Genomic DNA, 23677 nt, shown 5'->3' with positions numbered 1-23677 from the left:
CCCTCCCTGAAGCAAAGTGTCGGTAATGAGGATCACAACCAGCATCTTTCAACTCGTTAGCGCTCTCCCATCTGCTTCTTTCCACCTGGACACTTCCAGGAGAGGCAGAGGTGGAAGAAAATGAGGTATCAGGGCCTGGGGTGGAAGACTTTCAGAGATCCAAAGCCATGCTTGTGGTGTGCCCCTCATTAGAAGACCTATCTCTGACGTCTGAAACACAATGGCCAATTATTTTCTTCACCTACAGTTTCCTGACTGAGATTCACACTTTTTTACAAACTATATGAATTGGTAGTGTTTTATTAAACAGCATATGCACAAAAGTACTTGCATTGTACCATAATTCCTTGATGCTGGTGCCAACACCTTATATTTAAATCTTCAGAGAGGAGGAAAAAATATGTACACCTTGTCTGTGATGTTTCTGCTCTAGAAACAAGTCAGAGAACTGAATTACACGAGTAGGTCCATCTCTCGAGTTCTCTGTATTTAAATACATTATAAAAACTAAAGTTTACGTTAAAGAATACAAAGGTGGCATTGCATGAAAACTTGCAGAGCAGCCATTGCTAGAATAATCAAATAGTAGGTGATACTGGCTTTGAAAGAGCAGTCATGAGTCTGAACATAACTTAAAGTAATGGTTTGACATTTTGGGATTATTCGCTTTCTTGCCCAGAGTGAGATGAGAAGGTCGATACCGCTCTCATGTCTGCGCAATAAATAGGAAGCTACCGCCAGCAGCAGGTTAGCTTAGCATAAAGACTGGGAACAGTGGGAAACAGCTAGCCTGGCTCTGTCTAAAGGTAACAAAATATGCCTACCAGCACCTCTACAGCACACTAATTAACACATTATTTCTGGTTTAATTTGTACAAAAACCGAAGAGTTAAAAAAAATAAGTTGTGGTGTCCAGCAGGTGTTAAGAGGACTCCAGGAAGTCACTGCACCTGGCCAAGAAACAGTTCGGCACATAACCCCTGTAAAACCACAACTTGTCATTTTTACACTTCAGTTTTAATCTAACAAGATATAAAATGTTCATTGGTGAGCTTAAGAGGTGTAGCATTACATTTTGTTTTAGCTTTTTCCAAGTTTCCAGTCTAAGCTAAGCAAACTGGCTGCTGGCTGTAGCTTCATATTTATTGGACAGATATGAGTGTGGTATTGATCTTCTCATCTAACTCTCAGCTAGAATGCAACTAAGTGTATTTCCCAAAATGTCCAACTATTGAACTTTTAAATATCATACCTCCCTCAGCATAATGATGTACTTATACAACACTTTAGAAATCTGATTTCAAAACAAGACACTGCATAGTCCACACTATCAAAGCTGCAATGGTTTGATCTGACAGTCACCACGCAGAATAAAAGGATATATGAATATGTGTTTCAGGACCTGTAATACTCTAGTAAAAGAAAGCAGTTAATTTAGATAGGGTTTTAAAAGCCACCGCTGAATAAGAAAGCTGAAATTGTTCCAGAAACCATCAGTGCTGCACATTTCAGTACTTTTCACATCACGTCCCCACAAACAGTAATAGTATTTTCAGAAACATAGACAGCCGGCTGTCAGAACACAGCTGGTAGCTGACAAACTGTCCCCAAAGTGGCCACCCTGTCTGCATAATACATCATGACAAAGAGACGGAAACAAACAACACTAGCTGTGCAAAATGCTGTACAAGCTTGACAAGGAAGGCCTAAAACGAGCATTATGAGACTGAATGTGCAAACTTTAACCAGAAAGGTAAAAATAAGCCTGATTTTATACTTATCCTCTCTCCTACATTTGGGTTTATATAATGATTGACTATCATATCCGAAAACTATAGTATACCTGTTTTAACACTGAACTTGTTACCCAACATTTAACTTTTAGATGCAGCTGTAACATAAACTGATAAACTGTGATAGGTAACTTTGCACATTGGCATCTCTAAATTGCAGTGACATGATGGTCAAGTTTGTTTGCCAACCCAGCCAGCTTGTAATTATACCAACACAAAGAGAGAGGAAAAATGTCTATTGTTGACATTTGTTGCTCTCCTTCTGTTTTTCAACACAGTTTGTATTTGCTCTGAGTTTCAATTAGTCATTTCCTGTGTGTGAAGACGTGTACATACCCCAACAAAAAGAAGAAATATCATAAATCTTAAAATGAGGAAATGGTATGCTCACGCTAATGTACTTAAAATGAATGCAAAAAAATTAATTACCAAGAAAAACAAATCATATATATAGTCATTAGGTTCAGGGAAAGGTGTAAACTGACGTCTGCTTTCACAAGCATTAAAAACATATATCTTAATATACTACAGAGTTAATACTATCCAACATTTATCTGACAGCTATGAATAAATAGATCAGTTCATCACCATCACTTGAAGAGGAGATGGATGACAATCCAACATCTACTCTGGCGGAGGTTTATGCTCCATTTCTTTTGCAAGCAGTGAAAAACCTCCTCTGAGCGTCTTCCTCTGGGGTTAACCGTTCACAGATTTTCAGTGTGGTGTCAACAAAAATTCACAGGTTAGATTTGGGTCCACTATTGACTGGAATGGCCCTGAGTTCAGTCCGCATGCACAAGTACTCTCCAATTACAGCCATCAACGCCATGCAGGCTACATTGACGAGCCACCAGGACAGGGCGGCTGGAAGATGAGCATTATAGATCCAGCAGCCAATCATATGGAAGAAGTGCACCGTGACTGTGAAGTCCAGGCACTGTTTCCCTCGACGGATGAAGAACCACAGACCAAGGGCACTGCAGGAACAATGAAACAGAAAAGTTATCAGCCATGCTTATTTATGTTTCAAATGAGATTCGTGTGGATACAAAGATACCCCTGCAAAGTTGTAAATGTTCAAGTCTTGCCTTGTACCAAATCTATTGATTTTTATTTCTTAATCCTGTGTGAATAAATATCTTTTTCAACAGTGTTTAGTCTTACTGGTGGATATCCTTCAGTTGTGCAGGTGTGACTAAATCCATTATGCCCTTTAAAACGTTTACATCATGAAATACTTGAACAATAGCATTTTAGTGTCACAGCTCTCATCTCTTTGGAGAGAAAACATTGAAGAAACGACTTACCAGGTAAGAGAGTTCAAAATGAATGCCATCATTGAGAGCCTGCCCTGCACTGTTGCAAAGCCAAGGGCCTGCCAAAGCAGAGCAAAGATTCAAATACTGATATTGTACAAATGTTCCACAAACATAGGTCACACAGATGGCAGAGATCTTATAACTTACTTCATAGCTGAAGATCTGGTCCAGTGACCGACTACTGTGCACCAGACTGTCCACTCCAGCCAACCACAGGCCCAAGAAGCTGTAGTAGATGCACTGCATCAACACAATCTGAGACACAATGAGGACGGGGTCCCAGATGTAGCTACGGAAGTGACTAGCCATTGTCGACTGATGTTACACGCACAGGCCCAAAGGATGTTAACAGCTGGCCCCGACTGCTACCAGCTGGCCCATCCAGTGTGACCTGTGTGTGATCCCAAAATCTGAAACACAACAGTTGCATTAAATTAAATGCATAAACATATTTCACATCTTGAGTTTTGAATCTTAGCCCTACAGCTTTATTACACAGAAATAGTAGGACAGTTCTCATAGCTATTAGATCATAGCTAGCAGAAACAATACAGCCAACTGCATTGCTGTGAAGTACCTTATATACAGTTGTCTCCTTATCTTAACAGATGGAATAGGAAATATAGGCTAAAATCAAAAGGAGCACCAAATGTAGGTGTTGCATGAGGTAAAAGTGTTTGAAAAACCTTTAGCTTGTAATTATTGTGTGACACTTTGTGCAGCATTTTGTTCTTGAGGTATTTGGTGTGTGAAGAACATGTGATTAGTTTAAGCGCACACACACACACAAAGTCAACTACTACTAATCATTATCAGTTGGCCAGAAATGTAATCAAAACAATCTTGTTAATTTTTATCTTTTATATATCAGTTTTAAACTTTGAATGCAGCTAAGAAGTAAAATTTTAAAATAGTGGGAAGCAACTTCACTATTATAGCCAGACCAATATTGGATTTTTGAGGCCAATACTGATAACGCCATTTGGGAGTTTAAAAAATCTGATAACAATACATCGGCCAATATTCCTCTTTTTTTTTTTTTTAACATAAACAACAATCTTGATACAGATCTGTTATATTAGTTTTTATTTTAAACTGTGACTAAGATACATACTGAGCAGGACATTTCACAGTGCAACTACTGGACTTGTCAATGTTCTCTGGTGGATAAAACTATGTAATGGAGACACTGCTTCTAAATGACCTTTCTGTTCTGCAATTACTTATCAACCGACATATAAGCTCTATTTACTATACTTGTTTAAGAGAAGGATATGATGTCAGATTAATATAAAGATAGACAGAAGAGCTGTAATTAATAAACCCAAGAACATGAGTTACAAGCATGCAAGCATCAACCTGTGTATGAAAATATCTGCTTATGGTTTAGCTCGGGAGAGAAATAACAGCAATAGCTACCACAAAAAGCTATGAAATACCGAGCCAGTTCAGTAACGCCGCATCTGACAACATTATAGGGAAGGGTACTTTCAATGATCACACTGAGTAAATCTTCCACTGGTGTATCTAGCCTTGGCTGTGTCACGTATGCTTATATTTAAAGTCAAGAGCCGGCTAACCAAGCACACAGCTAGCTGCCCACAAACACACACTCAACGATTAGCAAAAGCTAACATTAACGTTAACTCGTTACAGCCGTAGCACTGTTTCGCGGATGACTAAATTACTCAAAGCCAGCTGTGACATTCAGTTCAAATATAAAGTAAAAGCCAAGTTAACAGACATTTAACCGTGGGTGTTAACAACACTGAAGTCTCTTTCTCGTCTAACGGTAACAACAACACGGATGATGACCAACAAGTTACAGCATGTTAGCATGGTTGTTTTCTTTAGGAGCAGCGGGTGAACAGTTTCAACAAAACACAGAGACAGCTGATACAGACCTGCGTATGGATTAGAAAGGCTTCAGGGTGCCGTATTAACTATACGGTTGCTTACTGTTTTCAAAACTATACTGTTAATAAACTAACAAACTGGGCCTTGTACTCGACTGGCTAAACTTTCTTAACAACACGGAAGTAACGGTGATGGACCCGGAAAGAAAACGTAACAGCTAACAGTTTATTTTCAAAGTAAAATACCTTCGATGTATTACTGAGACAATCTGTTGGTTTCCCTGCGAAATGTGTTCTCTATAAACAACTGACCGAGGTAGCAAATGTCTCGCACTTTATCATATAATAGCTACATTAGTGCTGTGCACGATACACTCGATGTTTTTTTTATCTTGAACCAAGTAAATGGCGTTCATGTTCTTTTTATGCAAGAGCAACGTTTATTTTGACATCCTTTTCCTTTTACCTTCCGGAAGTTGTAACAGCAGTTTCAAATCGCCTATATAAAATATAATTTTGTAATAAATAAACAAATAAATCAATCAAATCAAAGTCAAATAATAATACAAAATTTAAGTTATGAAGATAGATATAAGAGAAAGTAAATAATTTATTTATTCAAATATATTTCAATAATAAGAAATTGTTGCTTTTTATTGTTTGTAAAAGCAAAATAATTAAGAGAGTAAGCTTCTCTCAGTCAAAAACTTTAGGAAATTTGGTTGGGAACAAAATGTTTGTGGATTTAAAATAGCTAAATAAAGACAATAAATAATATATTACTAAACTTTACTCATGCTGTCATATTTTCATAAACTGCATTCTTTTTCACAATATTATCCACATCCACTACTCATTTATAGTGTATTATTTATTGCTGAAACAACTATTGATTCATCAATTTGTCGATCAACACAAAATTAATTGCCAACAATTTTTAGTGATTAATCATTAAAGTAATTTATCAAGCAAAAAAAAAGCCAAACATTGACTGTTTTTAGCGTCTCAAATGAAAGGATTTGTTGCTTTTCTCTGGATTTGAATTGTTAGTCGGACAACATAAGCAATATGAAGACGTCACTTTGAATTCTGGGAACTTGAATGGCATTTCGCACTATTTTCTGACATTTTATAGACTAATTGCTTAATCAGAACAAAATAAACAATTGCCAGATTAATTGATAACGAAAATAATCCTTAATTGTAGGCTATTATAGAGTTATATTATGGTCCTCTTTTTTAGTTCCAACTTTATTCCCAGACTTTATGTTACAGTTTATTGTATAGCTTGTGTGCTTGTGTGTGTATAATTGTGTTTTGTGATTTTTGTAACTTGGCTGCTTTAACACCACATTTCCCCACTCAATCAATCTATCAATCTATCAATCAATCGTCAGTCAGTCAGTCAGTCAGTCAGTCAGTCAGTCAGTCAGTCAGTCAGTCAGTCAGTCAGTCAGTCAGTCAGTCAGTCAGTCAGTCAGTCAGTCAGTCAGTCAGTCAGTCAGTCAGTCGAGTCAGTCAGTCGATCAGTCAGTCAGTCGGTCAGTCAGTCAGTCAGTCAGTCAGTCAGTCAGTCGGTCAGTCAGTCAGTCAGTCAGTCAGTCAGTCAGTCGGTCGATCAGTCAGTCAGTCAGTCCAGTCAGTCAGTCGTCAGTCAGTCAGTCAGTCAGTCAGTCAGTCAGTCAGTCGCTCCAGTCAGTCAGTCAGTCAGTCAGTCAGTCAGTCAGTCAGTCAGTCAGTCAGTCAGTCAGTCAGTCAGTCAGTCAGTCAGATCAGTCAGTCAGTCAGTCAGTCAGTCAGTCAGTCAGTCAGTCAGTCAGTCAGTCAGTCAGTCAGTCAGTCGTCAGTCAGTCAGTCAGTCAGTCAGTCAGTCGTCAGTCAGTCAGTCAGTCGTCAGTCAGTCAGTCAGTCAGTCAGTCAGTCAGTCAGTCAGGGTCAGTCAGTCGTCAGTCGTCAGTCAGTCAGTCAGTCAGTCAGTCAGTCAGTCAGTCAGTCAGTCAGTCAGTCAGTCAGTCAGTCAGTCAGTCGGTCAGTCAGTCAGTCAGTCAGTCAGTCAGTCAGTCAGTCAGTCAGTCCAGTCAGTCAGTCAGTCAGTCAGTCCAGTCAGTCAGTCAGTCAGTCAGTCAGTCCAGTCAGTCAGTCAGTCAGTCAGTCGTCGAGTCAGTCAGTCAGCCAGTCAGTCAGTCAGTCAGTCAGTCAGTCAGTCAGTCAGTCAGTCAGTCAGTCAGTCCGTCAGTCAGTCAGTCAGTCAGTCAGTCAGTCAGTCAGTCAGTCAGTCAGTCAGTCAGTCAGTCAGTCATCTGTCTATCTATCTATCTGTCTGTCTGTCTGTCTGTCTGTCTGTCTATCTATACAGGTATTGAGTAAGTTTTGTGTAGTTTAAAAAAGCTCATAGGCTATGTTATAGCCATATATACACTATATTTCTGTGAAAACACTTAGGGGAAGGGATTTGATCCTATTATTATTATACCTCTTTCCATAAGACAGTTCTCTGTAATGAAAAATGAAGGAAGCATAATTTCTAGGCAAGAAGGGGTTGCTGATGAAACTAACCGGGACCGTGCTGGCTAAGTTATGTAGCTGTTCTAAAATAAAAGAGAGAAAATCTGATCTGATTAATGTTGAAAAACATTATGGGCACAGTGAGTAAACTCAACGTCATCCAAAGCAAACGGGGTCAACCCCTCCCCTTTTCGTGGCTCATGCTTTTCCCATCCATTACGCTCATTCCTTGGGTAAAGTTGGTCTCTTGGGCGGTGGCACAACGGGCTGTGAATGGAGAGGAGGTGGCAGAGGGAAGTGACGGATCAGGAAGGGATCTAGGAGGAATGGAAGTAGGTGGCGGGGAATATGAAGGTTGGACTGCTGTGCAGAGGCAGCGAGACGAAGGTTCACACTCAGAAGAGACTGATAAGGAGCGAAATATGGTTGTAACAGGAGATCGAAATGAAGACTAGGCGTCTCCCGGCTCGGAAACGGACTCGACTGTGGTCGAATTGGTGGTTTTGGCATAATATCTGATTTGTGACTGGATCAGAATGGCAAGTAATAGTGGATTGTCGGAGGATGAAGATATGGAGACGGAATGGACACAAATTGTGAGAAGTAGGGAGGGAGGAAGGATAAAAGAGATAGCCAGTCGACATCTTCGAGGAAAACGGGCATTAGAAGAAGAGGAGGAGGAAGTGCGAGATGTCAGGAAAAAGATTATGATGGAGGAATTTAAGGTCATTCTTAAATTTAAGGTGGGAAGCGAGATAACATCGATTAGTCCAATAACTTTGACAACTGGACTGAGGAAGGCAATTGGGGATATAGAAATGGCAAAGGTGTTGCGTGATGGCAGTTTGTTGGTGAAATACAAAAATGTGGAGCAGGGAAATAAAGTGATGAAACTGCAAACAGTGTGTCACAAAAGAAATAATGGAAAGAAGGATAGTTGGTGAGAGGAGAGGAGCTAGGGGAGTGATAACGGGAATCCCCATCGGAGAAAATTTGGAAGAACTAAGGAAAGTGATGAAAGGATGAAAAATCACAGGAATTAGACGGCTGCAGGCCTTCAGGAACGGGGAAAAAGTGGATAGTGAGTCAGTACTGCTACAGTTCAATGATGAGGTGCTTCCTGGAAAAGTGATGGTAGGCTACATGAGCTTTAATGTGAGAGAATATGTTCCTCCTCCAATAAGATAATATTGGTTAGATTATAAATGTCAGCGGTATGGACACACTGCCAATGTATGCCAATGTTAAGTGCTGTAATTGTGGAGGAAACTACACAGCAGCGTATGGTGGTTGCACCGTCAGGAGGCAGGCAGTGGAGCTTCAAAGGGTAAGATCAGAACAGAAAGTAACATATGCAGAGGCTGTGAGGATGTGTAACAGTGAAAGAAGAGGAGAGGGAGACAACCAAAGTCATCCTGAAACAAATGCAGGAACAGCACAGGTACATAAGGACAACACAGTTGTCAATTGATCCAGCTCTGTGCTTAGAAAATGAAATTAGGAAACCTCAAATTAATAAAGAGAGTTTAGTAGCTGTATTCTTTGATGTCGAGAAGGCGTCTGACATGTTGTGGAAGGAAGGGTTAATGATCAAGTTACATCAAATGGGAATAAGAGGGAGAATGTGTAGATGGGTTAAAAACTTCTTAACAGCTAGGTGGATATCAGTGAGAGTAGGGAAAGAATATAGTCCTCAAGGGAGTATAATCAGTCCAGTTCTGTTCTCAGTTATGATAAATGAAGTGTTTAATAGTATAGATAGGTCAATTGGTGTTGCGTTATTTGCAGATGACGGAGTTATATGGAAAAAGTAAAATTCAGGACCAGATTAAACTTGAACTTTATGGAGAAAGTTTAGAGAGGGTAGAGTGTTTCAAGTATCTAGGTATCTGGTTCGACAAGAATCTTACTTGGACCACTCGTATTGGAAAAGTTGTTGAAAAGTGTAAAAAGGTACTGAATACTTTAAGGTGTTTGAGGGGTAGAGAGTGGGGAGCAAGCAGGATTTCTTTGAAAACTGTACATATTGGGTTAATCAGGGCAGTGCTAGACTATGGCAGCATAGTTTACCAATCTGCATCAAAAACAGTATTAAAGAAGTTAGATACAATACAATATCAGGCCTTGAGACTCTGCTGTGGTGCCATAAAAACTACCCCAGTATCAGCCTTGCAGGTGGAAATGAATGAAATGCCACTGGAAATCAAAAGAACCCAATTAGCACTAACATACTGGGCAAACTTAAAGGGCCACAAGGAAAATCACCCTACTCAGAAGGTGTTGAAACCATGCCAAGAGAAAGAAAAACGACAGATCAACAGCTTCGGTTGGACAATAGGAAAAACAGCGAATGGAACCGGGATAGGGGACATAATGTTAAGCCCCACGGAACCGTTCTCCGTTGTCCCACCTTGGTTATTAGGAGAGATAATGGTGGACCTGCAGCTTCTGGAAAGGAAGAAAGAGAGAAATATAGATAGGAACCAAGTTAACAGATATATAAAGGGAAATTACGCTGAGTATATTAAAATATACACTGATGCAGGAGTAGGAGTTGCATTCATAATCCCAGATTTAAATGTAGTGTCAAATAAAAGAGTTATTAACAACCTTTCAGTATTCACAGGGGAAATGTTGGCTATTCTTTTAGCCCTTGAGTGGACAGAAAGCATCAAACAAGGCAAAGTTTTAATAGGTTCAGATTCTAGTAGTGTGTTAACCAGTATACAGGCAGAAGCAAGACAGGACATTATGGTGGAAATAGCACAAAGTATCTTCAGAATTACTAAAGCAGGAGTAATAGTTAAATTTATCTGGATTCCAGCACATATAGTGCCATAGAGGGAAATGAACTGGCAGACAAGTATGCAAAAGATGCAACTAAGAAAGAAGAAGTAAATATGACAGTAAATTATAGTAAAGCTGAAGTTAAAAGCATAATTAAGGTAGAAATGAAAAAGAAATGGCAGGAAATTTGGAACAGTGAAACTAAAGGTAGACATTACTATAGTATCCAAAAGAAAGTAGGAGAAATGAGGGAAACCAGTAAAACAAAAAAAGAAGAAGACATCTTGAGAATGAGGTTTGGGCATACTGGTCTTAATAGTACACTTAAGATAATTGATAAACATGGGACTGGTATGTGTGAGTATTGTAACATACAGGAAACTGTAGAACATGTAATTATCAATTGTCCTAGGTACATGCAGGAAAGACAGATGCTAAAAAACAAACTGGGAAGAGATTGGATCAAGTCTGGAATATAGAAGTTACTTCAACTGAACTCAGGGCATGTGGGGTACAGGGCAATATTTAGTTTTTTGGAAAAGACAGGACTTAGAAGAAGAATATAGGGAAGGCATAAGACCTCTCTGATCCACACTCTAATTCAGAAGGTGGCGGTAATGCACCATAAGCTGTTTGCCAACTGCCATTAAACATCAGAAGAAGAAGGAAAAATGAAGACTATAAAGCAATCATTAAACTGGTTCAAGAAGATTCTTCATTTGGTGAGTGGAACCCAATTCAACTAACTAAATCAATAAACAAATTGATAGGTGAGGTGAGAAGTGCAACAGTGCTGTGTAATGGATCAGAATCACTGTTTATTCTCTGCAGGGACAGCACTCAACAAGGCAAGGCTATCGGATTAAATAAGATTGAAGGTAAGAGTGCAAGGAACGCTGATTAATGATTAAAAGATGGTCCGAGGCGTAATTTCAGGAATACCGAAAAACTGTCTACTGACAGATCAGATTAAAGAAAATGTGGCAGGAGCAAAACACCTGAAAACTTAATAAAGTCATAAAGTTTGTAAAACTGCGCAGGGAAGTTATGCAGGACAAAGGTCTTGGTCAAGGTTGATTACAAACAGAGGAGTAAGTCTTAGACTGGCAAATCCTGGCAGCACAGTGTGTGCACCCTCAGGTCAGTTGTAAGGTTTAATATTTAACTCGACACCTCCATACACTGGGGCAGAACATTAAATAGACATGATCACAGGCTGAAACCACTCGTAATGGCGAGAAATATGACAGCCTGTCAATAATAATGATTTTTGATGAGGAAAGACTACCGTCCAAAGTACGTGTTGGGTATATGAGCTACGAGGTCCGGCCTTATAACCACCCACCATTGAGATGCTGCTTTGAATGCCAGAAGTATGTGCATGTAGCGGTAATGTGTGCACAGGCAAACAAAGATGCGGGAGGCGTGCCGGTGAACACGAATACGGAAAGTGTGAAAGAGGAGCTAAGCTTAAGTGCTACAGCTGTGGAGGGGAACTCCGCTCTGCTTACCGGGGGCGCGAGGTCAGTAAGAGAGCAGCAGAAGTACAGCGACTGAAAACTTCTCAAGGAATTACATATGCCGAAGCAGCTAAGAAAGTAGCCGTGCAGACAGACAAATCAAACACTAAGCCAGTTCGTACAGAGAGCAACAAAATGATACGGTGTGAGGGATGTAGCAAAGTAAAGGAAGACACACTGATTGTGGGGGAAAACGAGTTTATGTTGTTAATGGTTGATGTTATAAACTGTTCTGCACAAACAGATATGAAGACAGAAAAGATCAAAATAACAGTTAAATCAGCAGAAAAATATCGGAATCAATGATCTTGGATGGGAAGAAGTTATGGAAATGTTAAATGGAAGGACATCCAGCTCACAATCACAGTCATGGGGTGGTGGATCATCGTGGCATTAATTAAATGACAATGTCGAGAACGGGATAGGGAGGTCGCTGTTTGCGGATGACGGGGCCTTGTGGATAAGAGGTCGAAATCTGAGATATATACAGAGGAAAATGCAGGCTGCAGTTGAGATGGTGGAGCAGTGGGCAAATAAGTGGGGTTTTAAGTTATCCGTAGCAAAGACACAAGTGATGTGTTTTTCTAGACGTCATAAAACAATATTCTTGAAACTATATGACTTGAGCAGGTGAATGTGATTAGGCTTCTGGGAGTATTGTTTGATGAAAAGCTGACTTGGAGGCAGCACATTGATAAAGTAAAGGACAAGTGCAAAAAAGGTCAGCAATCTGTTAAGGTGCCTGTCAGGACGAGACTGGGGAGCAACCAGCGCAGCATTGTTGAGTGTATACCAGGCCCTTATGAGAGATACATGAGATTATGGATGTGTAGCTTATATGTCAGCAGCAGAGAGTCACCTTAATAAGCTGGATGTGGAGCAGGCGCATGGACTAAGAATATGCAGTGGAGCATTTAAATCATCTCTAGTACAAGTTGAAATGGGGGAAATGTCATTATGGACAAGAAGAGCGAAACTTATGCTGGTATACTGGGTTAATCTGCAGGGTCATAGTAGATCTCACCCTGCTAAGGCCATCCTGCAGGACTGTTGGGAAACCGATTATAAAAGCTTTGGATGGATAGGAGATATAAAAGCAGAAGGTGTTGGTTTATGTAACATACAATACAGTCCAACAGTGCTATCTTCAGCTTTTCCTCCCTGGCTATTTGTGATGCCAATAGTAGATTTTAATATACAGCAACAACTGAAGAAGAAATCTGAACAGGGATCTGCTGGGAGGATAGCACAAAATTATATTGAGCAGCACTTTGCAGATAAGTTGGTGCTATTTTACAGATGGTTCAAAAGACCCTGAGACTGGACGTACAGGAGCTGCAGTGCTCGTACCACAATGCGAGGTAGCTATTAAGAAAAGAACCACTGATCACTTATCAGTACATACAGTTGAGCTTGTAGCTATTTTGATAGCTTTACGGTGGTTAGAAGGAAACAACAAAAATAATGCACTAATTGCATCTGATAGTTGGGCAGCAATCATGCAGACACGACCTTCTGTTTGAAATCCATCATTTACTATACATACTGCACAATAAGAGTCTGACGGTTTGCTTCTTCTGGGTCCCTGCTCATGTTGGAGTAGATGGAAATGAGGATGCTGATATGCTGGCCAAGCAGTCACTCAGATCACAAACAGTAAACATGAAAATTCTGCTTTGTAAAGCTGAGTGTAAAACAATCCTTAAGAGACGAATGCAAAAAGTAAGCAAGTAAACTGGGACTTTAACGATACAGGAAGACATCTTTATAATATCCAGAAACAGGTTGGATTGGGAAGAAGGCTTGGCAGGAACCGAAAGGAAGAGGTAGTCATTACCCTCTTAGGTTAGGACATACTGGACTTAATAAGACAATTCATAAAATAGGTACAGACCCAACTGGTAGATGCCTGTGGTCATCCTGAATCTGTCCAGCAGGTGCTGCTGGAGTGTGGGGCCTATGAGGAGGAAAGGAAGGAACTGACATCCGCATTAAAGAAAGCTAAGCTAAGTTTCACAGTAGGGAACATACAGTGGGCCAAAAAAGTATTTAGTCAGCCACCAATTGTGCAAGTTCTCCCACTTAAAAAGATGAGAGAGGCCTGTAATTTTCATCATAGGTACACTTTAACTATGAGAGTCAGAATGGGGGGAAAAGAATCCAGGAAATCACATTGTAGGATTTTTAATGAATTAATTGGTAAATTCCTCAGTAAAATAAGTATTTGGTCACCTAGGAATATACAATCACCTAATTAAATAATTGAAGGATTTAATGGTTAATAGAGAGAATTTAAGTTCTTATTTTTTGTATTTGTTTTTGTTTTGTCTTTTATTTATCTGCCCATCCACTGTTCCACACTCCAGTCTGATAGGTGTACGGTAATGGACCTGCGAGCTGGTTTTGAGGTACGTTTTCATTTCTAGTTAGTTTCTTTTAGTTAATTAAAGGTATAATAAGTTGTAGTCTTATGTAATATAATCAGGCTAATTAACTTTGATCACAGCTTTTATTCAAAATGATAAAAATTGGGATTTTAGGGATAGAGAAATTGTTGCGTAAACTACAGTAGGAGTAGTGGTGAAAAGTAGCTTAGTACATTTACACAAGTACAGTTTTGGGGTACTTGTACTTCAGTTGATTACTTTTATTTTATGCTACTCTACTACATTTCAGAAGGAAATATTGTACTTTTTACTCCGCTACATTTACTTTGACAGTTAAGATTAAGATTTTGCATACAAACTCATGATCAGTATGTAAAATATGACACATTTTTGCATATGTGTTCTTAAACAGTATATGAAATAGCTTAACTGAGCTTCACCTCATCCAGCTACTTCATTTGCTGTCAGTAATAATATAATTATAGAATATAACACTCTGAAAGGGGGCATTATGAGCAATTGTGATACTTTAAGTACATTTTGCTACTACTTTTACTTAAGTACATTTTGAATGCAGACTTAATAGTAACAGAATATATTTTTATTGCAGTATTGCTACTTTTGCTTAAGTAAAGGACCCGAGTACTTCTTCCATCACTGTCAAGTGCACTTGCAGTTGAACTTAATATTGAATCAGTTCTCCAGCTGTTGAAACTACATGTTTACACATTTCACTCATTCAAAAAAATAAATTTACATTCACAAATCTGAGTACCCATTTACAGGCTGAGATAGAGATGCACAACTGTTATTGTCAGTATTTCTCATAATGGATACCACTGACAGTTTGACACAGTCACATGTGGGTCAAAGCAGAATATAATGTGTATAGTTTTGGTCATGAATCCAGTACTCATTGTAAAATAAATTTAACCCGCATGAACAATTTACATTTGACAGGGTCAAACCTTCAGACAAACTGTAAAAATCCACATTTTTCAGGACTTAATAAAGTCATAAAGCAGCTTCTTACATGTGTTTGTAAAACTGGGCAGGGAAGTTTTGCAGGACAAAGGTCTTGGTCAAGGTTGATTACAAACAGAGGAGCAAGTCTTAGACTGGCAAATCCTGGCAGCACAGTGTGTTCCCCCGTCGGATCAATTGTAAGGTTTAATATTTAACTCGACACCTCCGTACACTGGGGCAGAACATTAAATAGACATGATCACAGGCTGTATGTAAGGATGGAAGTGTTTTATGTATTTTAGTGTTTGGTCTTTATTCATTTCTGTTTATAGGCCAGACAGAAACACCAAAATGGTCAGAGCACATAGGAGTGTGACAACAATATGGCAGCTCATAGAAATGAAGATGATACCGTGCATCAGTGCTCACAGGAACATGGCATGTTTGCATCGTCCTGTGGGTAAGAATTATTGATTGTTCTTTATTGGAGAGCTTGTGTCTGAGTTGAGCAGTAAAGTATACTTTGACACTGAGTAAATATGCTACTATAATACTGCAGGTGTCTACAGCTGCTGCTTGTATAAGAAGGTGTGTGAACGTCTGAGATAATGTGTATTTGATTTCCACTATAGCTACCGTTGTTACAAGTGTAAAATAATCAGAAAACGTTTTCTAGAAATCATGCGGAACACAGAGTTAATTTTAGGATTAATATTTAGACCGTAGCGCTTGTCTATAAATGTATTCCTGGACTTGCTCATGACTATTACTACAGCAATTGTAATTATTTTTGTTACTACCATCTCCTCCAAGGAGGTTATGTTTTCTGCACTATTTCTCTTTTATGTTTGGTTGTAAGTCAGCAGCTCAAAGACCTGTTGAGAGATATCTGTAGAATGTGATGGAAAGTTAGACTATGGGCCAAGGAACAAGTCATTAGGTTTAAGTTGCTAAACCAGGGATTTTTTAAAATGAAAATTGCACACATTTCAAGATAAAGCATTTTTAAACATTCTTGCTTTTCTCTCATGAACTACTGCACTTAAGTCAATGAAAACAATTTGGCACACGTGTCTCCTCAATGACTGTAATTATTTAAATTCTGATGCAGAAAAACGCAGTATTATAAGGAGGGGAGACTACTGTAGGTTAGGTGGTAGCAGGGGTGGCTATTAATCATAGGGCTGTTGATTTGATTCCCAGCTCCTTCTGTCCATGTGTCAAAGTGTCCTTGAGCTGGACATTGAACCCAAAATTGCTCCTGATGCAGTAGGTGTGTATGGGAGGAAGTTGGTGTGGACAAAAGCGTCTGCCAAATGCATGCAATGTTAAAATTTCTCCACATTTTCTGTTGTTGCCTTGGTGGAAATATAGTTTGGTAGCCCATGAGATAGAACTGGTATCATATAAATATTCATGAACGCACCTCAGCAGAATTACCAAATGCTTAATGAGCACAAGAAATACCTTCAGCAGAACTATAAAACATTGTGTAATTTATTTTATCAGCAAAGGTCTGTGGGGTCTTTATCAGCCCTCTGATACTTTACACGAAATCTGATACATGGACATTAGAGCATGTGAAATACACTATCATCTGCAATACCTCTTACAGTTTTGTGATCTTGAGAGTTCACAAGTATATTTTTCTTCTACCTGTAGCTGGAGTTCAGTGGAAGAGCAGCTATAGACCAGCCCCGCTATTGACAGCCGCTCCGGTTCGTGCCCTCATAGATGAACAGATCAGCATTAAAGGAAGTTTCCTGCCCCCACACTGTCCTGTCACAGTGTGTGCACAAATGCACAGTGAGGATGGTGACCTGTGGGAGGCATTCGGCCATTATAATACAAATGCAGATGGCACTGTCAACTGTAAGTTACACTGAGTTTTGTAGTACAGTATATTCCCTGTTGGATTATATGTGATGCTTTTATAATAATGTAATTACCACAAATTCCATATATTAACTATTTACAGTTGCTGAGAGAAAACACAATAGTCGGATTATAGACCAATGAATGTTGGAAAACGCTTTAAAACTGAATTTTATTAAAATGGTCCCGCCATGTTTGTAGTTTTTTGCAGGTAGTTTAGTCTTATGTTTTTAACTTTTCAGAAGCACAGCCAGTGTCAGAGCAGGTACTGTCACATGTCATTTAACAAAATACAAAAGAGATTTGAACCGCTAAAAGCGCAATTAAGCTGAAGTGTAAAGTGTGATTAAATTATAGTTGTAAAAAAAAAAAAGATAAAAAGTTACAAGTTAACATTTAACCTGTTTATTGTGGATGCAACTTTTAGAAATAAGATTTTTTTAACCATTTAGGCATTTATGCAGGCAGTTGGTAACCTTCTCGTCTCTCTGTCTCTTTGTCCCCTCAATAGTGATCAGGGATCAGTCAGTCGGGGGTTCATATTTGGGCTGTGAGCCAATGGGACTGTTCTGGGGACTGCAGCCGGCTCCTGGTGAAAGAGAAGGTTTGAGGCAGGTCATGAAAACAAGCTCACTCAGAGCTAAAGTTTGTGGCATCAAACCTAACTGTTGTCTCATACAGCAAAGCCCAACATATCTACATAAACCGTATTACTGATGGAGCCTTGCAGGTTGTTCAGGCAGATCACAGTGGTCATTTTAAAGTCATGTTTTCCGTACACCTTCCAATAACATGCGACCTCAAACAATTAGGCAGTCCATATAAACAGATGTGGCTCTCATTCATTCTACATTTACAGCTGTTCAGCAGTGAACTAGCTGCTACAACTACTGACTGCTTCCTGCAAATGCAACTCCCACCATCCCTCCAGCATCCACCCATCTTAGAATTTAGGTCCGATTTAATAAAGTCTCAAATCAGTATCGGCTCATGTTCATTTAATCATGTCGTGTCGAAGTCTGTGTCGCACAGATTTGTTGTTGATCATTACAGGAGCAGAGCTACACTGCCAAACTCAAATGCTTGTTATTGTTGCAATAAATGGTTAACAGAGTTTCCTGATTAAAATGTGCTCTTTTTTTACAGGCTGAGGAAAAAAAACGTAGAGACTCCATACATCGTGTTCATGTCTTTACTGGAGGGCCACGTTTCACCCAGAGAGAGACGGAGCACTGAGCTGGCTGCCGTAACTATTGAACGCTGGTACATGGCACCAGGCGTACAGAGAATAGAGATTCGCCAGAATGGAGTTGTGGGAACATTGTTTTTACCGCCCGGTGAGCGCAAGATTTGAAGCATTCACCTACAAATTTTTAGACCGGCATTGAAAACCTTGTGTCCTCTAAACGGTACCTACTGCACTGATTTCCTGCAGGCCCAGGCCCATTTCCAGCCATGTTAGACCTGTGGGGAATGGGTGGAGGACTGCCAGAGTACCGCTCCGCCCTGTTTGCATCCAGAGGCTATGCTAGTCTGTCCCTTGCCTATGTAGGGCACAAAGAATTGCCTGGCCCACAAAACCGCATCAATGTTGGTGATTCATATTTCAAGGTAAGATAAGATGCAGGCTTTACTTTATCCTATGCTGATGTTCATTTCTTTCTGCATCATGTGTACATCTCACTTGAAAAAAGCTCACATTTACTTTACGTATTTTGTCATTCCCTCAAAATATACATTTTTTTTGTGTGGACAGTCAGCATTCCACCTTCTTCAAGATCATCATCAGGTCTGTGCCGACAGAGTTGGGATCATCGGTCTGTCCTTTGGAGTCTACCTGACTCTTCGAATTGCCACTCAGACTGGTGTCAAAGTATGTCAGAAAGGCCTTTCTCTGTCAGCCATTTATAAATCTACAGTATGATCAATACATAGCTCCTTGCACATGAAAAATCACACCTGTTTGTTTAGAATGAATAGATATAAATATAAATATAGTACCTAGAAATAGAAAGTGAATTATGACTTTTTTTAAGTTTGGCAAGCTAGTGGGATGACGTTCACATTTACTTTGAACAAATTGCGTTCTCCTCTCCAGCCATCCTGTTTGATTTGTATCAATGGCCCAGTAGGAAGTACCATCAAGCTCTCAGATGCAGATGGCAAGACTGTGCAGTTTGAAAGGTAAATGGTAATTAAAGATGCAACTTGTAGGATATTATTATTAAGACATCAGTTTGGAATTATTGCACGAATCCATCTGATCTGATCGGGTCTAAAGTACTAGTTTTGGTTTTATAGATTAACAGTTCATTAATCTTTTTATTGATTTGAGATCTACTAAAATACCTTTTATGGTGTTTAACCTGGACCTTTCTCTGTTAACTTGTCCTTTTTAGTGACCAGAAATATTGGACGTATGATGATCAAGGCCATGTCAGTTTCAGAGACGTCTCCTTGCCTGCTAACCTTTTGCCTGAGAGCAAAGTGAAGGTGACACGTACTGTACACACACACGCATGCTTAAAGAATATCAAATCAATATGCAGATCAATTTTGTATCAATGAGAGAAACTTTGCACATCTGACATCTTGTTTTTTGCAGTTAGAGCACCTCGCCTGTCCATTAATGTACATAGTGGGTGAAGATGACCTGAGCGCTTCAAGCATAGAGAACGCAAACCTGGTAGATTCTTATTTACTGTCTCCCCCCCGTATTACAAATTATTGATGTTGGAAAGCATTTATTAAGTAGTCCTGGGCCATATTGTTTATAGTGTTTTGTTATATATTTGATATTTAAGTCAAACATTTGAGCAGTCTTGATCTTCACTGTAAATGAACAGATTTTTAAACTTGTGAGCTGTGAGATTCACTTACATGCACTTGTTTATGGGCTCACCGTACACTCATTGGTTGTTGTTATAGCCCTGTTTTATTATTTATATTTATTTATTTATTTATATTTATTTTTATATTTATTTTTATTTATATTATTTATATTTTATTATTTTATGTTGTTTTATTATCAGATCGAGGAGACCCTGAGGGCTGCAGGTAAATCCCAGCTGTTCACCCGTTTGTCGTACCCCGGTGCCGGTCACCTGATTGAACCACCTTACACACCAAATTCAAGAGCGTCCCTGTGGAGCGTCAAACCAATCAAACGTGAGCCCTATCCCAGAGCTGCATTTTTCGTTCAGCCAAATCCTATTTAATACTTGTTGTCATTACATTGTTAATTTCAGGCTGTTGTAATATGTACTATTATGGAAAGTAATAATAATCATAATGCTGCCCTGTTTTCTTTCTCCTGCAGGGATCACTCTGTGGGGAGGTCACCTTGCACCCCACGCTGCTGCCCAGGAAGATGCCTGGAAGAAGATCCTGGATTTTATGGAAAGTGTTCTGAGACAGTGAATCTGTGGTGAATCACTGACTGTGAAATGCTGCATTTATTTTAGAGAGTTTTACATGCAGAGAAGTGAGGGAGAAAATATAAATGTGTTTTAGATGTAAAGAACCTTCCAGAACTAGTGTGTAACAAAAACTCATTCATATTTAGCAGGCTGCAGATTTACCACAAGGGGGAGCTGTTCGGTTGTCTGAACTGTTCTTAACCTGCCAACCAACACCTTCAGAAGGGAAGGAAAGTGATCTTAGCAGTGAAGCGACGCAACAGTCGTTTTTTTGTCACTGCTAGTTCTTGCCTATAGACACATTATGTGTCTTCATCTGCAGGTCTAACATGTTGCCACTGTTACTTTCCTTGCCAAAATGTGGTTGCAGCTTAGACTGGAACTATTGATTCAGAGATGTAGGTCTGAAGCTGCGGCTGTGAAGTTGAATGATCCAGTCCAGTTTCAGGTACTCAACCTCTGTGACACTTGTGTGTCCTTGTGGTAAATGTATGGTTCTTCATGTGTTGTCATCATTTAGACATCTTTTTTTTTATGCAACTTTATTTTAACAAACTTTTATAATACTCAACTAACGATGTAACAAAGATGCAAGATGGTCAAAATCTTCTCAGACACCCTGTTCATGTACACTAATCACTCAGTCCCAATTAAAAAATTCAGACACTCTGTTTCTGTGATCCTCAATGTTTTAATGAGTAATGAGTATACATGCTAACTATTCATAGTGGCTTGGGATGAAGAGTTCATGGCATGCTGAGGTGACCATGGCGATGAGGGCGATGAACTCTTTGAAGTCAATCTCCAGGTCTCCGTTCTGGTCGAGGTCAGCAAAGAGCTCATCCAGAATTTCATTCTCTTGGATTTTCTGTTCAGAAGGAAAATTTGATGAAAGTGAAGCATTTGCAGGGCATGGACAATACATTTAACAAGACTAAAAGTCTATAGAAACGCAAGTGACACCATGAGGCTGAAATGCTAATTACACACCAGAAAACATAATCACTGGATAGGATGAAACTTGTTTGGCCTGAAGGTGGTGATAAAGGCATGTTTAAGCCTCTGTGCATTTGGATGTGTGTGACAAGTGTAAAGTTAAAACTCATCACCGAGAGGCCATGGGTGTCTATGCCAAATTTCAAGGGAATCCAATAGTTGTCGTGATATTTCAGTCTACCATCACCGACATCCCTAGAATACTAGCACAGTTTTTGTCAACATATCCAAGTATCTAATTTACAATAACACATTTTAACTGTGACACACCATTGTCTCTAAGTAGACATGAAAATGACACATGCTTGTTAAGAGTCCATTATCTTTTAAGCTGTTTTATGAGTTATTACAGGCTTACTATTATTACTGTAAAGTGCTGCCATAAACATGCCAATTTTCATAGTTTTAGTTCTTACCGTTATGAAATGACTCATCTCATTGTTGATAAGTGCTTTAAGCTCTGCTTTCTTCAGCTTGCACTTGTGACCCGAATATTTGTGGAAAACTGTGATAATAGTGACCATGCCGCTCTCCAGGTCTGACATACTCTCCTTTGAGACCTGCAACAAACAATTTAAATCAACTCCCAATACACAATCATATGTTTTGCTCCCAAGTGAGGATGTTGTGATAGAGATAATTCTTTTTCTGTGTGTTTTTATTCATGAAATACTTTGTAACATGATGCAAGCACTTAGCTTATCATATTATGTTATTATCATCAGGGAACAGATTTTAAATGTATAAAAATAAATCATTTACCTCAAACATTTAGTCTTTCTTACCTCCATCTGAAGAAACTCCTCCGTCTTGTAAGGATCCTAAGTGCGACTGATGGCTTATAACAGAGTGTGTTGACTGCCTCGCCCAGTTTCCTGTGGACACTAAACTGTATTGATCAACCACACAAAGGCTTCTTTTCTGCCGTGCACTACATAATGGACGACTAATGGATATCACTGGTCAGAGCCATGACCAAAACCCATTTGCTCTTAAAAAATGTGTCATTTCACTGTGATCAAGTTTCTACATTTTGCCTTGTAAGCCTGTTTTGAGGGTCCACACTGTGTGCTTTGAGTCTTCAGTGGACTCTTGATTAGTTCCCTATAATGTCTAGCATATTCAGTGCTTCAAATACAGTGAAACAAACAAACAAAATTCCAACACAATGCAATATTTGCCTCTGATGCATTTTCATCAACAACACTTCTATGGGCACAAATAGGGGTCATTAATTGAGCTTGTGAAATGTTCAGAAATAATTTCAAAGCCTATGGTTGTATATCACCCTTTGTAAACCTGTGAAACAAATCTGCGTGAGAAATTAAAAGTTTGTGAATGAGTAGACAAGATATGTAGTTAAAGAAAAAAATTGAGAAAGTCAAAAATAATTGACAGGCTGTGTCCCCTTTCTTCTCTCTTATAATCTGCAGATATGATTACTGGGGCTTAATTAAGTAAACATAATTATTACATTTGTAGTGAATATGGGTTGGAAATTTATGAAACGTGTTTCCTGACATGAAATCACCACCCTTGTAGTTCCCAGGAAGTCTGGCACTCTGATATTACACAGAGAGAAGAGCCATAGCAACTTCTCACATACATAGAGGTTTATTTACCATATTCACATGTTATATACACATAGACAATGATAACATACTGCTATTTTAAATTGACCCATTATATTTTTTTAAAAGCAAGGTAGTGGTTAAAAGTATATGAAATAATTAGTTTTCTCTAAAAAGAGGTCTGTGTCATCTTCAAACGATCTAAGATGCTGTTTTTAAGCAGTGATGTAGTCCTAAGTCATAAAATGTCACTTTGAAACTGGCTGTCTGAAAGTATACTGTATCCTTGGTTTTATTTTGTTTTATTTACAGTACTTCCTGTTGAAACAAGGTGTTCTTTTAGAAAATAATGGGAGAAGTCACTCAAAGGGGTTCAACAAACGGATATTTGACGACTTTTGAGACAATAGTAGTTGTATTAAATGTTAGAGGAGGAGGACTGGGATTGTGATAAATCTGTGAAGGAGTTAATGTTTGGACTGAAAAGCAACAGCAACCCATAAAGATACACTGTTTTCCACAAAGCAAATGTCCTGGGCACTTTTGTACTCATCAGCAGAATGGCTATTGTCAGTGTCATATTATTCGTACATTATTATTATTGTAGTATTGTGTTATTACAAATTTTAATGCATCTGTATACTTTGGGGTAGTTTAATCTATAACAATCCATCATATTT

General features: G+C 39.0%; 3 protein-coding genes across 11 annotated transcripts; 1 reads left to right on the top strand and 2 right to left on the bottom strand.

Annotated features, from left to right (window-relative positions):
* Positions 1–284: 284 nt before the first annotated feature.
* On the bottom strand, positions 285–5183 carry sys1 (SYS1 golgi trafficking protein). Of its 2 annotated transcripts, none has more exons than XM_044178538.1 (4): positions 5020–5183; positions 3263–3525; positions 3104–3171; positions 285–2773 (listed from the first exon to the last, which is right to left on the bottom strand). In XM_044178538.1, exons 2-4 carry the CDS (start codon positions 3422–3424, stop codon positions 2533–2535), a joined length of 471 nt encoding a protein of 156 aa, XP_044034473.1. In that variant the 5' UTR covers positions 3425–3525; positions 5020–5183; the 3' UTR covers positions 285–2532. The 2 variants fall into 2 exon arrangements, with proteins under 2 accessions (XP_044034473.1, XP_044034482.1); XM_044178547.1 differs by lacking the exon at positions 5020–5183 and adding an exon at positions 4860–4971.
* Positions 5184–10843: 5660 nt separating this feature from the next.
* On the top strand, positions 10844–21099 carry LOC122867513 (peroxisomal succinyl-coenzyme A thioesterase-like). 8 transcript variants are annotated; one of them, XM_044178392.1, is made up of 14 exons: positions 10844–10985; positions 11095–11141; positions 14150–14191; positions 15469–15596; positions 16799–17008; positions 17523–17622; positions 18158–18348; positions 18447–18622; positions 18768–18884; positions 19110–19195; positions 19411–19504; positions 19617–19697; positions 20044–20179; positions 20331–21099. In XM_044178392.1, the coding sequence occupies exons 4-14, from the start codon at positions 15488–15490 to the stop codon at positions 20429–20431; spliced, it is 1401 nt and encodes a 466-aa protein (XP_044034327.1). In that variant the 5' UTR covers positions 10844–10985; positions 11095–11141; positions 14150–14191; positions 15469–15487; the 3' UTR covers positions 20432–21099. The 8 variants fall into 8 exon arrangements, with proteins under 8 accessions (XP_044034327.1, XP_044034373.1, XP_044034363.1 ...); XM_044178438.1 differs by lacking the exon at positions 15469–15596; XM_044178428.1 differs by lacking the exon at positions 15469–15596 and having other exon boundaries at positions 13721–14191.
* A 6-nt stretch (positions 21100–21105) lies between these two features.
* Positions 21106–22335, bottom strand: LOC122867561 (protein S100-B-like). Its single transcript, XM_044178511.1, has 3 exons — positions 22212–22335; positions 21843–21986; positions 21106–21298 (listed from the first exon to the last, which is right to left on the bottom strand). Exons 1-3 carry the CDS (start codon positions 22215–22217, stop codon positions 21149–21151), a joined length of 300 nt encoding a protein of 99 aa, XP_044034446.1. The 5' UTR covers positions 22218–22335; the 3' UTR covers positions 21106–21148.
* Positions 22336–23677: the final 1342 nt, after the last annotated feature.

Source organism: Siniperca chuatsi, linkage group LG2 (genome assembly GCF_020085105.1).
Source record: "Siniperca chuatsi isolate FFG_IHB_CAS linkage group LG2, ASM2008510v1, whole genome shotgun sequence".
NCBI classification, from domain to species: domain Eukaryota; kingdom Metazoa; phylum Chordata; class Actinopteri; order Centrarchiformes; family Sinipercidae; genus Siniperca; species Siniperca chuatsi.
The sequence above is the reverse complement of the archived record's forward strand: the minus strand, read 5'-3'. Positions and strand labels throughout refer to the sequence as shown.